This window comes from Musca vetustissima, unplaced genomic scaffold, assembly GCF_032173495.1.
Source record: "Musca vetustissima isolate MV318-11 ecotype Yass unplaced genomic scaffold, APGP_CSIRO_Mvet_v1 utg1866, whole genome shotgun sequence".
NCBI lineage: Eukaryota > Metazoa > Arthropoda > Insecta > Diptera > Muscidae > Musca > Musca vetustissima.
Window position 1 is genome coordinate 134,196 of NW_026880430.1, and position 18,426 is coordinate 152,621.

General features: G+C 34.8%; 1 protein-coding gene across 1 annotated transcript in view; it reads left to right on the forward strand.

Moving 5' to 3' along the window:
• Positions 1-4,402: 4,402 nt before the first annotated feature.
• LOC133326021 (glucose transporter type 1-like) overlaps positions 4,403-18,426 on the forward strand; it is a 104,815-nt gene continuing 90,791 nt past the window's right edge. Inside the window, exons 1-2 of the mRNA XM_061534698.1 lie at positions 4,403-4,503; positions 14,945-15,106. Of these exons, the coding sequence (XP_061390682.1) occupies positions 14,962-15,106 (145 nt within the window). The 5' untranslated portion in view covers positions 4,403-4,503; positions 14,945-14,961. The remainder of the gene's footprint in view (positions 4,504-14,944; positions 15,107-18,426) is intronic.

Genomic DNA, 18,426 nt, shown 5'->3' on the forward strand with positions numbered 1-18,426 from the left:
TCCACATCGGACATTTTATTTGCTTGGATTTATAAATATTGAAAATGTTGAAGATGTTAGAAGAAGAATTGAACCAATGGGTCCCATCTTCAGGCTTGATCTAGGTAATGATAATAGGTCATACGAATTGTTTTTAGTCTGCTCTCACGATATTATGAAATTAATTTTTAACAAAATGTTCACCATTTTGTGGTGGAGACATCAGAAGGAGTGGACCGATATTCCCTATCTTCGAACTTGAACTAAGATTGGAATAAATATTACGATTTGCAAAGTTTTAATGAACGTTATGGTGTACACTAGCCGGCCAGACCGACTTCAATTTGTCGGAAACGGATTTCATCCAAAGAAACATGGGGTCTAAAACCAATATTTCAATGCAGCACATTTTTGCCGTATCATAAGGCTGAGGGTATAACAAGTAAAACAAGTTCGGGCCGACATTTCTATGCCTTTTAACATAATGTTCACATTTAAAATAATTCGGTCGAGATTGAAAACTTCGGCAAGCACCCTTAATGTAGCGAAATGGTGTGCGATTTGTATATGGGAGATACGTCAAAAAATGTCCCTATATTAAAAATTATCTGCGAATAAGTTTTGTACCCACCAAGAATCCGGAGTGTCAAATTACCGTTACTACGATTGAAGATCCGTTCAGGGCCATTAAAAATACCCAAAATTGAGTCGAAACTTGATACGGGAATATGTTTTTAACACTCCATGATCCGGAATTTCAAATTGAATCTACTTGATTGTGACATGCAACTTACACAACCAAAATACCGAATATGACGTCTATACCAAAACGTGAACCGATGTATCTAATGTTCAATACTAAACATACTTTGAGCTGTTACAAATTGTATGACACCTTCGTGACTCATAACTGATCTGTCAAAAATTGCTATTGTTAAGCAATATGTCTACTCACCCTAAATAAATCGACTACACAATGTAGGCCCATTTTAGGTATTTTTTTTTTGTCCTAAACACATTTTTCGAAGACATCGTCTTTTTTTAGGCATTTATATATATCTACGAATATTTTACCATGTTAATCGGGTTATTAGACATATATGCAATGGAATTGACAATTTAAATTTATTGGGTTAACGAAATCCTGTAAAATGTAAATGTTATATTGTACCAAATTTAAATTTAAAACATACTTCCCGATATGTAATGTGACCTATAAAAAATGGTATGAGAATACATCGTACTAAAACCACATGAAAAACATGAGCAAAATAAATAATTAACTTAATTTCAATTTCAGCTTCTACCCCTCACCACATAGGTGCAATATATTATTTCCATTACATTCTCTTTTAATTTTGTTGTTCTATTTCTTTTCTACTTATATTCTCAGCATTCGATTAAGTGATTGCATTTTGTTCTTAATTGACCAACACATTTCTGATGTTTCGATTTTTTTTTCTTTTTTTATTTTTCTTGCAGACTGACATCGATTTGCACGGCTTGAATTGGCAACTTTAAGGCAACGCTTTGTCTGCTGTTCCTTTTGGACTGGACTATCTGCAGCAAAATGCTTATTTTCTAGCAGACGGGGAGATTTTAATTTCCTTTGCTTATTCCTCTCCTTATTTTGTTTTTCATTCATTCTTTAATGGAGGATGAAAAGAAATGAAATGGAATAGAATAGAAGCAAAGCCGAAACTCAACAATAAAATCGAAAAGAACAACAACAGCAACTAAATAATTCAAATACTGCCCTTAATAATACAACAATACAACAACAACAACAATTGAAACAAAAGGCCGTGTATTTTAGTGGTCAAATGAAATGATTTTCTCAAATCCCGCCCCAAATATAACAAAATAAATTGGTAAGTAATGAAACATATACTAATTTTTTGACCCCACAATTCTGCCAGGAGGTTTTTTATCCTGTAAGAAAATGTAATATTAAATTAATGTCGCCCAACTTGATATATTCTTGCTAGGACCTTAAAAATACAAAAAAATTATCCCCTATATTCAGACGTTTGTAGATGGTGAGCAAAATTATCAATATCGGTCCCCGCTTTGGTATATCCCCCATAAACCGAACCGAATTGTGGAGTTAATTCCATATTTTGCGAATTGCGAACGTATTAAATTATCCCAGGCGCATTTGTTTTCCAACAGAATTTACTGTAATGTAGGATTATATAGGATTTTGACATAACTCGGCATGTTGAAAGTCCTAGCTAAAATTTCCGGTATGTAATTTTCCTGATTCTAATATGGTACATTGTATTCTCAGGGAATAAAAACCCTCCTGGTTTCATGTTTTTTTGAATGTTGGGTTCGCAGAATCCCAAAATACAAGTAAAACCAGTGAGCGGAGCAATATAGTCGGACGGGGCCGAACATACGATACCGTACATAACTACCACGGAACTCTAACTTTCTGCGGAGTTTTATTCCAAGCCTGGGCAATATTTCGTTATAGTTGCACCCTCTTTCCCGATGAGAGGCCAAAAGCCTCTACACTGACATAAATTCCGAATATTACTAATATTCAGTACAGCCCTTCAAATTACTTGGCCATATTCCCTTACCCGTGGGTTGTGTTGTGATGCTCGGTTTATAATTGTAGGTTATAATTTGAAACGAAAAAAAAAACACAAAAAATAAGTTTTAGGTTCACTTCATCCCAAAATTATTATCTGATCATCACCGAAAATTATAGACATTGTACTTGACCATAACGGGAACCTCATGGAACATTTCAAAGCGCCCTTTCCGCCCTTTAGTGTGGTAACGGTTTATTAAATAATATCTGAATACGTGTAAATATTTACGTGTAACTCCCACATCCGAATACATACGACAATATAATTGGTATCAATTTAAATGTCAACCACTCCTCTTGGATATACTGTCAACTTCTCGGGTCTATGTCCTTCAGGAGTAAATAAATACGTTATAGATTAAAAATTTTGTCATTTTTCACACAAAAGTCGGGGTCCATTTGACCCGCTAAATATTGACCGATCTTTATTAAAACAGACATGCTTATTCTTTGTCCCAATCCCTTTCTCCTTGTAAAAATTGGCGATGTTTGGGCCATAATTGCGGCCTCTGGAGCGACCAGAAAATCAGACAAAAATAAAATTGTTGGTCCATTTCATCCCCTAAATATTAACCGATCTTTTGGAAAAACTGAAGAGATCTTCATTGGCCAGAACCCATCCTACATGCAAAATTTCGTGAAGATTGGTCCATAACTGTGGCCTGTATCGTGTTTACAAATTATAATGGACAGACGGATCGACTCAGCTAGTCGAGATATGACGATCGGTATACTTAAAGGTGGGTCTAGGAATAATATTTCGCGGCGTTAGAAACTCTTGGGGCTGCACACAGCTATAATACCCTGACAACATAGTTGTGTAGGGTATAAAAATGTCAGTCGGTTTTCCCGACACATATATATCCCTAGCATATGGTTCGCTGAGGTATTCGTAATTACACACAGGTTTTATTATTCACTTTAATCAAATCGGTTATTTAATTGGCTTCAAATAAAATTTACAAGTTTATATAACACTGGCCCTTTTTGAGGTAGGTACCAGAAGAGAGGTAAGATGGGTCTCACCTTCGGACTTGATCTAGGCTTGGTAAAGATAATAGGTTGTGCAAAGTTTGGTTCAATTCGGATAGTGTTTTCGCATGCTATTATAAAAATATTTTTTGGCACAATTTTGACCATTTTGTGGGGGATGTACCAGAAGGAGTGGATCAATATTTACCATCTTCGAACATAAACTATGTTTGGAAAGAATATTACGATGTGCAAAGCTTGGATGAAATCGGTTACTCCCTTTGAGAGTTATCGTACGCACCAGCCGACCAGACGGACGGACGGCCATTCTTAAATCGACACCAAATTGTCTTAAACGGATGTAGTCCGTGGGGTCTAAAAGCCATATTTCAATGAGGTACATACCCATAAGCCATAGGCAGAGGATATAAAAATTACTCAACATCGTTAGTAGGACAATTCAACAAAAATGTCGACCTTCGAGTCCGGGGTGTGCATTCAAATTTCCTTAAATCGTTCGGGCCTTTGTATGAGTTCTATTCTATTACATTGTGTGGTAGTAGGATGTTCAAGCTCTGAAAAAATAACGTTGGAAATTACAGGTAAAATTTCGAAAACTGGGGAAGGAAAATTAAACGGGGTATTTGGGGGCAATTTTAAAATAAGCTAAATATCTTCAATAGGGGTTTCACAGTCACAAATTAAAACTTTTTTAAATAAATATATCAATAATATATTTCTACTTTCGTTTCAGCGTTTTAATCCCACAGAATATAAAATAAAATACAACCAGTGGAGTTAACGTGTGTCCTTCAAACACACACACAGAAACCAATAGTGAAACTACGCAAATTTTCATATCACCACTAACGGGAAGAGCAGTGGACATTTAAATATTATTATTTGTATAAAAGTTTTATAACGATATGGCCGGTTGCTGTGATACAACAGTAAGTACATTTTCCCTTATCCATATTATGTGACATATCTACACATACATATATGTGAATACCTGTATATGTGGGCTTTCTTACAAGCCCAAAGACGTCTACAAATCTATCTTTGGCAAGGTTTATGGCAATATAAATACAAAATTTGCCCTGCAGTAACTCTTCGTTACCATTTCAATATATACGAGTATATATGAACGTATTATTTGGCAACTGTTCAATATTAACAATACGAAGAAAAAAATGCAGGAAAAAAACTATAACAAGTAAATGAAACAAATCCACCATGTTAACATTTAACATTCCACACACACACAAACGATGACAGTGCCTTAGTACAAGGGATTCTCACTTGTTGTTGTTTTTTTTTTCTTTTTGTATTATTTGCAACAAGGATTTCCTAGGTCTGTTTCCTTCTATTGCCGTTTATTTTTCTTTGCTAAATAAACTGTAGATAAATATAAACACAAGCAAATATCGCTAAATAAATTCTGTACAGCCGGTGTTCAGGGAAATGCAAACAATCAAAACCGAAATTGTAACGATACAACATCTGGCCATAGAAATAACAAATAATGTCACATATATCGTCGTACATAGATATACAAATATATTTTCTTAGTGTTGATAAATATTGTTGTTGTTGAAAATCAAAAAACCCTGTTATTGTGAATTTATTAACTCAGATGTACTCAGAGCATGCTGGCAGTAAAGTTTATATTTCTTTAAGTTACTGAACTTTTCTAATCTGAATACTGAGGCTCTGTAGAACATAACAGTAAATACACAGTATATTCTGCAGAGCCTCAATATGCAGATTAGACCTTTTACAGTACATAAAATGTCTAATCTGCATAATAACACATAACATAACACATAATTTTAAACATAACAGCTGTACTACATGCAGTACAATCGACATAACAACTGTGTAGTAAACTCGGTATTAAGCCAGATGGCTTAAATAGGCTCATTTTTCTCCATTGGGTACATCATCAGGGGTTTATGAATGTAAAATGATTTGTGTCCTTTTGTCTTTTATTCCAATTTCTCCAGAAACTTCAGGCAAATATACAGTGGTGTACCTTTCATAATGAACCCTTATCAAATCATGCAATATCGAATATATGCAGATGAGAGAAATGTCCAGGGATGCCTCTAGCATTGTTTTTTTGGCACAACATTTAAACTCATTAAATCAGAATCAGTATGGTATTGAAATCAGAAGATGCCGCCCTACATTCCATAATTGCCCTTGTGTGGTACCGCCTTCTATTCTGTATTTCCAAGACGTATTTTTGGACTAAAATGGAAATCCACGTTCTTGGACCAACAAAAGGATCCATGCCCATTTTGTGAATGTATGTTTTATTAGGCCCTAGCCTCATGTTCCAACTGAAGTGTCTGGAACTTCGAGAGATCGCCCTCGGACTTGATCTAGGCTTGGTGAAGTAATTGGTTCTACAAAGTTTGGTTCAAATCGGACAATCGGTTCGCATGATATTATAAAGCTAATTTTCAGCCGTGGACCGATGTTCCTCATCTTCGAACATAAACTAAGTTTGGAAGAAATATTACGATGCGCATCAGCCAGGCAATTAGACAATGGGACATTTGTAAATCGACACCAAATTGTCTGAAACTAATTTGATCCAAAGAACCACGGGCAATGATGAGCAAAGTGTATATATATCCATAAGCCGAGCTTAAAAGAGATTTCCAAAGCGTCGGTCTTGTGCGCAGCTTATGCAATTCGAAAGACCATGTTCCGAGATGCTGTCTCCCACTTGATCTTTCTATCGGATTCTTGGCCTGCAATCCTCTAGCCACATTGTAATAATCAGTTGGTGCATGCTCCCGACCAGCATCATACTTTATTATTCTTCAGCCGATTGATTGCTATTCTGACCTCATCTTCGCTTGGTGGTATATACCCTATACCGTAATCTCTTATTAGTGCTGGGGTATCTTCTTCACCGCCACTATTTGATACCAACAGCTTTTCAAAATGCTACTTCCAGATCCTTAACACGTTGTCTGTATCTGTAAGTATCAGTTAAATATCCTAGCAGAATTTTAATGTTATGGTCACGACAGCGGTCATGTTTCTAGTCGCTCGTAAAAAATGTCTTGAATCTGTTCATTTTTGTCTTCCGTCGGAGCATGGGCGCAAATAAGACTGATATAGAACAACTTCGCATTTTTAAGGATTACAACTATTCGCTTATCTACTGGAGTGAATCTGGAGACGAGGTCTTTTATTCTCCTATTAACTATAAATCCGCAATCTCGTTTCGTGGCAGCAATAATACAATGCTTAATCATCTGATTTACTTACGCCAGACCCTCTCCATCGCATTTCCTGTAAGGCAATAATATCGTCTTTGAACTTCTTGAGTGTATCCGCCAAGGCGAAAACGTCTCAACCCATTTTTTATAAAAGCAGTTCACTATTTCAACGGATAAGGAAAGCAGTTACAGCAGGTGCCACCGCGGAGAGATCAGTGTCCACAATTGAGATTAAGGAGGGATCAAGATAAGCCGGGCTTTGCCATGTTAAAACCAATCAGAGCCGTTGCTTGGTATCTATCATCCCCTACGTTACACCCATGAAATCTATGGTAGTATACATATTAAGGCTTACAAAGTTTTGACCTAACAGTATTCTTCATTCCCTTTGTTTAATGAGTACGTTTGTATTGAGGAGCTAACCATCTGTGGAAAGATACCAGGAGAAACCCTTCTGGTTCATCCTGCTGGAAATGCATGGGTATTACTAGGTGCAAAGTTGCGATGAAATATATAACAGCCTTTTCTGAAACGGATTTTTTTCAAATAAATTTGAGGAAAACAAAGATATAACGCTTCTTCTTCATGAATTATGAAGTCACCAGCAAAAACTTATTACACCCTAACATAAATCTTGAAATCTTAACGTAATGTGAATGTGCCCTTTTATACCATGGATTTTCATCCAAAGGCATTTTCCAACACCTCCATTTTGTCACATACTACGACCGTTGATCCCCTACTTCCTTAAATAATTTTCATAAATAAATAGAAAGTATTCCAGCAAGAATATATAAATAACTGTCACATATATATAGAAAATATTCTTACATTATTTGGACACAAACATGCGTAGACAATTAAACGGAAGTTATCATTGGAAGCACAAAACATCGACAAAATATTTATGGTTTTGTTTTTTGTGTTTTTTTTTTACAAATGAAAACGTACCCAGGAACACATTAACTTACTGACACAATGAACGAATGAATAAATAACGCATACAAGCACACATATTTCCATTTTCGAAGGACTTTCTTTTCTTGCGTCCGTGTATGGGCATGTATACTTGTGTGTGTGATTTTTGTAAATAAAAACTTAATAGACCTAAGTCTGTTGCCATGGACTTCCTCTTCCCCTCTCTGTCACTCCCTCTAGCTCTTCATCATCATTTATGATGAATGCTTAGAATATTGCATTCCGTTCAGTTTCCAGCAAATCTGCAGTGGTTATGACGTTAGTTGCGGCGGTGTTGGTTCTTCGTTGAATGCTCTTGGCTGTTTCTTCCGAAATAATTATCCTCAAATGCTTTATGTCAAGGTTTTGTTCAGGGTTTTCTTATGAATGCGATTCACAGAAACACAAACACCAACACGGAAATAACCACAGATACAAATACGTGCACAGATAGTTGTTGCTGAAAGTAGTCTCCGCATATCATATGTGAAATTGTAAACATGCCCCAGTCAGCATCGTTGGCTGACTTTCTCCAATACCGAGATACCGATGTCGGTATGAAGAGTGAAAAAACCTAGCAAATGAACTAAACGATTAAACATAACTGCTGCCAGGGGTTCCCCCTTTTGCTTTTTGTTCTGATGTTGAGTCTTTGTTGGAATTTTCTTCATTTTTCTCTGTGTTCATATTTAAAAAAAATATGTGAAGAAATCTCTGCTTGTGAATGCTAGAAATAAGGGGGAAGGCTAACAAACCCCCTGACTTTGGTCTGGGGCGGCTAAACAAAATGTGCCACCCGTATTTAAGCTTTGGTAGGTTTTAGAAAAGGGTTTACTTTTTTCTCTCTTAGAAAATCTCTACATTGACAAAGAATAAAATGAAAAGCAAAACAAGAGAATCAGCCAGCCGAAGCAATCATATGTTCATTCACACCCACATACTTACATACCTGCCATACAATGTTCGGCGACATTTGCATAATAGCATTGCTTTAAGCTAATGCTTTCTGTGTATGTAAATATAATCCAAATGTGCGGGTGTGTTGGTGAATTTAAATTTAGAAAGCATTTAAGTGTGGCTGTGAGTCCATTGGCTTTAAAAAAAAAAAAAAATAAATTCAACCATCTAAAACATAACCTCAAATGCATAATTTGAGTAAATATTTGTACAAGTCAACGTCATCATGAAAATGCCTACTTTGTAGTTGACGTTGTGTTTATAATTATCGTCATCATAAAATAAAATAATCAACGTTGCTTCCTCTTCTGTCTGTTCATTCATATAATTTTCTTTCTACTTTTCCTCTGAATATCAGCCATGTACTGTGGATTTTCCATATCAAAATATAAAAATTTCTACGATAAAATATTTAAATTTTACACATGTCTCGAAAGTGGGACCTTAAAAATATTTTAAAAAAAATACGCCTTGTTTGGGACTTTGAAAGCATTTACAAAAAATCCACGCCTTGTTTGGAACCTTGAGAAAATATTTAAAAAAAATCCATGCCTTCTTTGGAACCTTGAACAATATTTTTTAAAAAATCCACGCCTTGATTGGAAAATTAAAAAAAAAATATTTTTAAAAACTCCACGCCTTGTTTGTGACCTTTAAAAAATATGTTTAACTACTCCGCTTTGTTTGGGATAATTCACAGCATATTTGGGACCTTGAAAACATAATTTTAAAAAATCCATGCCGTGATTGGGACCCTTGAAAGACTATTTAAAAAAATGCATGCCTTGTTTGTGACCATAAAACATAATTTTAAAGAGTCCACGCCTTGTTTGGGACCTCGAGAAAATATTAAAAAAAAATCCACTTCTTGTTTGGGACCTTGAAAAAAATATTTTAAAAAATAATGAATAAATATTACGAATAATTATTTTAAAAACATCCACTTATTGTTTGGGACATTGAAAACATATTTTTATAAAAGCCACCTTGAAAAATGTTTTTAAAAAAATTCTTGCTTATTGTAACCCCCGAAATATTTGTTTGTAAATACTTGTTATACAATCAGTCTTGGTTTTAGACCCCGTTTCAGACAAATTAGAGTCGATTTACGAATGTCCGTCCGCCCATCTGCGCACGATAATTCTCAAAGAGAGTAACCGATTTCTTGCAAACTTTCCACATTTTAATATTTCTTCCAAACTTAGTTCAAGTTCGAACATGGGGAATATCAGTACAATCCTCGCCCACAAATGGTCAACATTTTGCTGACAAATAATTTTGTAATATTATGCACAGACTATTCAATTTGAACAAAACTTTGCTCAACTTATTATCTTTACCCAGCCTAGATCAGGGAAGATGGGACCCATTGGTTCACTCCTTCTGGTACCTTCCCCACAAATGTTCAAAATTTTCAATATGTATAAAACCTACATCAGATGAATGGAATGTCCCATTTGAAAAAAAAAACTTTGCACAAGTTTTGTCCTAGATAAAATCCATATCGAAATCCGTAAAGCGAATAATAAGTAATTCAGAAGACCTCCTCTTTGTACATTTCTCAAAAAACCCCTTACCATCGGGAATATTTTCGTCAAAACGAAATATTCCACATAGCCACAGTGTAAATTATTTCCAGCATATTCTACAGTGACATTGCAATGCGGAAGGATTTAACCTATGAAGATGTAGAAAAAATGAAACGAAAACAAAATAAACCCCTGCAATGATAAGCAGGCCAATGTGCCAAACAACGAAAACAAACACAGGCTAACCGAGAAGAGTAGCACCAAACAACAGCAGCATCATCTCATGAATGGAGCTCATCGTAGCTGTATTTGTTGTCGTGGTGGTGTTGGTGATATCTGTGACGATGGTCGTGTTAGCAACATATTATTATTCATTCACTTATACCCAACAATCAGAGGATTCGTTCAACGGACGAATGCCAGGATAAACGCTAATATTTACATATACATATATACACTGAGGACACGTGTAGTTGTAGTTTGTATTCTTTAACTTTCCTGCAGACATACAACGAACTTTGTGATCACTTAAACTTTTGCTTGGCAATTTTTCTTGGCAGTGATGTCGCATATCCTACGAAAATATATCCACCTATCTTTAGTGTATGCGATTCTGCGAGTGTGTGTGTGAGTACTAACTCTAAAGGTTAAAGACCGTCACGCCTGACGCCGTTTCAGATACATGTGTATCGTATTTGCCAACGCATCAACAATTTACATTGAGCAATAATAAAAAATTATACGGATTAGGTAATAAAGTGATAGCGATTATGTGGACATGGAATTAACAAAATAGTTTCTTCGAATGGAATCAGAAAATGGGCAGATTCGTCAGGCAGAATGCACTTCTGTGAGCGTTTTGAAAAATCTGATTTGGTCAGTTGTGAATTGGCTGTTAAAGAGAAACGCATTTATAATTGCACATTTGTGTCCATTACGGGAAATATATTTTTTCTAAGTTGATTACAATTGATTCAATAAATCTTTTCGAATGCTACATTGGGAAAAATTTTAAATATTCGAGTACTTGATGTTAACATATTTATTATGTAGATATGCATGACAACACAGTAAATGGTTTTCAATTTAATTCGCTTTATGTTTTTAAACATTTCTTTTTGACATAATGAAGGAAAGAGAACAAACTCTTTGCTTTCATTTTCAAATCGAATTTCTCATACGAAGACTTATACGAAGACCATATAAATGTGGGCTTCATTTTGCCACATTTATATTGAAAATAAGATTTAGCACCCCTATTATGTTTCTCAATGAACCAATGGAGAGAACTGGTTCAGAAAAAAATTAACTCCTTACATATACTCCGAAGATTTTTTGGGAACTTTCCGCGATGAACCTCCGAATCGGAATGTTGACTACTATTTTTGTGTTTAAGTTCAAATGACTAAGAAGCATTTTAGAGCTTCCCTTGCTCGATCTTTTTTATTTATACATAGGGTTGCGATGATTCGAAGAAAGCTGGCCACTTGTTAAAAAAAAAAAACAGAATAAAAACTTGATAAAACAAAAAAACCTCAGCGTATGGTTTGCGGAGGTCTTCGGAATAACATACATGTTTTATTATTTGCTTTATATAAGGTATATGTTCACTTTATATAAGGTATATATTCAATTCACTTCAAATCATATTTCCAAGCTTGGCATTAATGATAGGTTGTGCAATGTTTGGAGGTACCAGTATGACTAGACTAATGAGTCCCGGACTTGATATAGGCTTGGTAATGATAATAGGTTGTGCAAAGTTTGGTTCAAATCGGACATTCCAATCGCCTGGTATTAGATTTATATATATATATATATATATATATAGAAAATTTTTACCATAAGTGGGGGAGGATTGGACATATGGTTCTCATCTTATAAAATATTGGCTCTTTGTGCTGGAGGTACCAGAAGGAGAGGACCGACGGGTATCATCTTCGGACTTGATCTTGCTTGGTTTGTAAATGTAATAGGTTGCACAAAGTTTGGTTTAAATCGGATTGGATGGTTCGCATGTTATTATAAAATTACTTGTTTGTGTAATTTTAGCCAAATTGTGGGGGAGCAGATGACCGATGTTCCCCATCATCGAACTAGAACTGAGTTTGGAAAATATATTACGATGTACAAAGTTTTGATGAAATCGAAGTAGCCGAGAGTTGGTGTTCACATTAGCCGGCCAGACAGACGAACGGACATTTGTAAATCGAACCCAAATTGTCTGAAACGAATTTGGGCCTAAAACCAATATTCCGATGAAGCACATGTTGCCGTATCAAAGTGTATATACACTCATTAGCCATACGACTGTGGGTATAAAAGGCGCCAAGAAATATTAGCCCTTTACCAATATTTAAGTATGCCGATTGCTTTGATTTAATAGTTCTAGCCATGTATGTCAGATCGTCTGTCCGAGAAATTTTTCGTGTAGGGTCTATTTTGTCGAAGGACATCAAATTAGAAAAAAAAACAAAATTGTCTGGTTTCCTGGTCGCTCTATGAATCGAACCTAAAGAAGTTTTACAGTATAATATTTAGCGGATCAAAAGGACCAAGGTAGTTGTACATATATTTAATTGTGAAATTTTATCGCACACTAGGTTATGCTCCCGCGAAAGGTGTTTAGTGATAACTGTAATGTGTGATCAGACTTGTTTGATTACGTGGCTTTACATACTGTTTTAAGCAGTGTACTATATACATTGTATGTAGCTAGATAAGTCAACTTTTATCTTCACACTGGAATTGCTTCAACGAATAAGCATGTCTGTTTTGATGATGATCGGTCAATATTTAACGGGACAATTAGACCAAGATTTTGTGTAAAAAAATTTTTTAAAATTTTATAACTAGTATGGCGTAAACGTTCACTGCGGAAATATATGGTCCAGTTCGATTGATATAAAGGGTCGGATATGGGACAAATTTGAAAAATGGTCCCCATATTAGAATATGTTTCATATAAGCACTTGCAGGTTCTCGGGATTTAACTGATTACAAAGTGCAAATTCTGTAGCGTTTGTATTGAATATTAAATGGAATCGTGCGAAACTAAATGTGTGATCTACATAGATATTTGAACCAATTAAAAACCCATACATATACCATTCTAAAATCTATGAAAGATTGCATGTCAATCGGTTTCTTTTGTGTATCAGTCGTATGAAATGGAGCAAAATAATCTATGTGGAGCAATATGTAAATCTGGACTTAATTGAGCAACCGTGACATTTGATATGTTGCAGCACAGTGCGCGGTCCACAATTTTATCTCGTATATATCGGTGAACCATTTACATAAAATCAGACGAAAATACGGATATACGGGAGATATATCTAAATCTAAACCTATTTTTGCAAATTCAATACACATCTTTCTAAACTCACCTCTGCCAAATTTCGTGTACATCGTAAACATCGGTGCACCATTCACAACAAATCGGATGAAAATATATTTGGAAGCTAAGATAAGATCTGCGGCTAAGATTTACATATATCTTATCCGAGTTTAACAAAACTTCGCATTCGCCTATCTGGACCTAACTCCGTATACTGTACACGATTTTGTCTCAATCCGAAAAGTATTTGGTGCACCATTTACTTAAAATCGTAAGAAACTATATATGAGAGCTATCTAAATCTGAACCGATTCAAAAACAAAAAACATTAAACTGGACTTAATACAGTACGCTGTGCAAGATTTTGTCTCTATCGGACAAACCTTGGGGGTTTGGTGCACCATTTAGATAAAATCGGACGAAAATATATATGGGAGCTATATAAAGGGTATAAATAGCTGATTTCAAATAAAAAATATTTGATTTTAAAATTCAAATTTCACATGTCGGAATTTTGAATTAATCTGATTTCAGCATTCAGCTTTTATACCCTTCACCACACTGTGGTACAGGGTATTATGTCTTTGTGCATATGTTTGTAACAGGCAAAAGGAAACGAGATAGACACATGGTTCCTTTTGAGAATATGCAAAGAATCACTTTCTAAGTCGATTTATGCATGTCCGTCCGTCTGTCTGTCTGTGCATGTTAAATTGTAAACAAAGTACAGGTCGCATTTATGATCCGAATTGGATGAAATTTGGCATAGGTCACTTATTTGGCCCAAGGACGAACCCTATTGAAATTGGGAAAAATCGGTTCAGATTTAGATATAGCTCCCATATATATGTATATATTTAACCGATTTAATGTAAACCGTCCCTATATATCTTTCGATTTGCACGAAATTCGGTACAACCTAATCATTTTTGTTGACCCATCATGTGGGCCAATTAAACGAAAAATACTGTATAGAAAAATAATATATTGAGTTTATGTACTTATAGCTTAATTATTACAATTACTGCTGGCAATTTTGTTAGCAACAATTCCGATGATATTGCTATATGGTATATAAAACGGCGGTACATTGCCTCTAAAACGAAAGAAATCATTCTATCACGTTTTTAGGGGGCGTATACCTTATTGTATTCCGCTCATTATTACTCATACGCCACGATGACGGTCAATGATTACCAACAATAATGAAAATATTTATTATCTAATATTTAGAATTTTAAAAATTGACTAAAAAAAACAATAATCAAATATTACCTCATTTCTCTATTCTCTTTCTATTCCCTCATCTATTATTATTATTTTAATTTCCATAACAAAAAACTACTAAAAAACTAAAACTAAACTATAGCTGGCCGCAATTATGAAATGGCGCATAGCGTTGATATATCGATGATCTCGCCACCAACATCGTCTTCCATATCCAACGATCAGGATCCATTTGGACAATTGCCACCGCTGTTACCGCCACTGCGTTCAACACAAGTCTTACAACCTTTAACGGTATTTCCAGGTGGGCATTGCATTACCAAAAACAAAACAAAAAATACTTTTCAAAAAAAACAGTTGTTTCTTGTTATTTTGAATGTTAATGTACAAATTTTTCTTGTAGATTTTGAGTTTGAAAAAAGACACATGTTGTGTTATTGTGACTTTTATTGGAGAATGATTTTGTTTTTTTTCCAAGTGTGTGTATGTGTGTATTTGATTTCTCCATATTTTTTGGAGAACACATTTTGTTATTGTCGTTTGCATGCTAAATTTTTATTTAGTTAGTTGCGTTTACCACAAAATTGTAGCCCTTACATGTTGATTTTTTTATTATTGCTTTTAAGTTTTTTATGTACAAAACGTTAAAATAAAAAATCTTGGGAATGGAAATGGGAACATTAAAAGCAAATAGTTTATGTTGTAAAGCAACTATGAAAATGATGTATTTTATGGATATTAGCCATGCACTTTTCGAATAACTTATAGATATTATAAGTGTGATTTTTGTATTTCATTAAAATTTAAATGTAATTTTATTATATTACGTGGTCTCGAAATTTGGCAAGAATGACCAAATACAGTTTTTTTGTTGTGTTTTTAGTCGCTCTAGAGCCCACAATTAGAACCTGAGCATTAAGAAATTTTGCCCAGTAAATTATGATGGCTGTGGTTAGAGAAAAAAAAAAATATCCTTCAGTAGTTTTTGGCGGGTTATTTGGGATACCATTTGTATTTTGTTTTTGTAAAATAGTCAGGCTTAATCCCAGTTTGTTGTTTTTATAAAAAACAACTATTTATTAGTGGGGAATGTATGGCATTGTCCGCCGAGGGGTAAGGCAGGGAAGACTATAGTTTCGGATCTCGCCACTGATCCTCATCAGTTCCCTTAGTTTTTTGTTGGGATATTCTCCCCAGAAGCTATTAATAGCTTCTTTACAAAAAACCTTTCAAACCCAAATGTCTCTTGTGACAATGATGAGGATCAGTGGCGAGATCCGAAACTATAGTCTTCCCTGCCTTACCCCTCGGCGGACAATGCCATACATTCCCCACTAATAAATAGTTGTTTTTTATAAAAACAACAAACTGGGATTAAGCCTGACTATTTTGCAAAAACAAAGAAAAAATATATATATATATATATATTATAAAGACATAGTTCATAGCATTAAATATCACGCGAAGGCTGCTACAAATAATTCTGGCCCACTATAAAAATGGGAATACTTATCATCCAGTATGTTTTAGAAATTTTGTCATGCACTCAAACTAATTGCGAAAATTTTTTCAAACTCGATTGAGAAACCTCCAAAGCATAGTTTTTGAACGCTTACAATATCGTGAACTGGCAACGATGTTAGAAACTCCGACAAGGACTTTGAAAACACACGATATCACCGTGTGGGTCCTATATCAAAATATGACTTTTATTGTTATTTTTATACCCTACACAACTGTGGCCTACACAATATTGGCCTAGACCAACCTTTTAGTATGCAGAACGTCATATCTCGACTAGCTGAGTCGCCACATGTTACAGGCAACGGATGTAGATCAATCACCAGTCACGAAAATTCAGTGATTGACCTTTAAATTAATGCCAATTATAGTGATGTATCTACTCGAATGTGAGAGTTATACTTAATTATATACAGGTGTCTAGGTATTCTGTTATTATTTAGAAACCCATTACCACACTAGAGGACGGAACTATGTTGTTGACCGCTATAAAATTTTCCATGAAATTCCAGTTATGGTCTACGCCTATAATTTTCGATGATGAACAGAAAAACATTTTGGGAAGAAATGTGCCAAAAGCTTAATTTTTTATGTTTCATCCAGTTGCTCTATAGACCACAGTAATACAAGCCGTTTATTATACTGGGAAAGGAATACGGCCAACTAATTAGAAAGGCCTTTGTAATGATCTGTCACTATTCAGCGGATCAAGTCAACCAAGATTTTACTGTGATATGAAAAAATGCATGGTAGATGCGGGTATCATATTGTCGACCACTTCAGACAATACTGCTCTGCTCACTGCTTTTCGTTGTCTTTACCATAAATCACGCTAATCATTACAAATATATTTTTTCCAGAAAAAAATTGCCAACAAAGCCACAACTTCCCCAAAATCCATAGTTGGAAAGGCAGCTTTTTATTTAGGAATATACCAAAACCAATATATTTCTATCATCTCTTCCGGACCATAATATGATTTTTTTCCCATAACATAACAGTCCAGGGATGGTCAGTGTGACGATTTTTTAGGTTTTCGACTGTCAAAAAGGTGTAAACGTCGAAAACGTCATATACCTGTATAAAATGTAGTAAACGTCATTTATTTCAATATTATTACCATATACTGTTATTTTCAAGAATATATATTATTTTTACATATATCTGACTATTCTTTACTAGAACTGATAAAAAATTCTAAACTTTTTGGAGAAGAAAATTTCGAAATTCGATATGGATTTGAGTAAAGCATACGTTATTTCAAAATTTATTAATGGAAATAGCTATTTTGTCAAAAACCTAATGGTTTTGGGAGGGTTTCCGATGTTTCTCACGTATGTATTATACGTTGGAAATGTATGTCATTTACGTCACTATTTCTGACGGACCATCTCTGTAACAGTCTTGACCATTTGACCCGCTAAATATTGATTGATCGTCATTAAAAGAGCCATGTTTATTCCTTTCCCTTCATCGTGTATAATTTTAAAATTTTCGGGTCAAATTATAGCATCTAGTGCGACCAGAAGAAGAAACAAAAACAGAACCGGACCTACATGCTAACACTTTGATTATACACATCCAGTGGAGCGTACATTAAATTTGTTATTTCGTTTTCAACACCTTGAAATATTCATCGGAGACCCCATAAAGTGTATATATTCTTGATCAGAATAAAATTCGATGTCGATTTAAGCATTTTCGTCTATCTGTTCGTCTGTCGAAATCATGATAGGATTTGTAAGATTTAAGAATTGATTGTAATTTGGTACTTTGAGTTCCCATCTCCCTACTTTTTGCGATAGCCCCCATATAACGGCACATCTCATTATGCAGTATTTTAGAGAGTTTCGGTACGTGAATCTTCATTTGATCGCAAATCCTTCTGCGAAAAATTATATATATTTTACGAATACTATACAACTTAAGGTGAAATTTTGTTATGCTAGGGAAATAGATTTGCAGAAAATTAAACATCAGCAGTAGTCGTGTAGGGATCATCCTACTATACTCCTCTGTTGAAATATTTTTAACATAGCTCCAATGTTACCATACCACCCGAATTTTGTTTTCTTTTTTCGTTACGATAGGTTGTATAAAAAA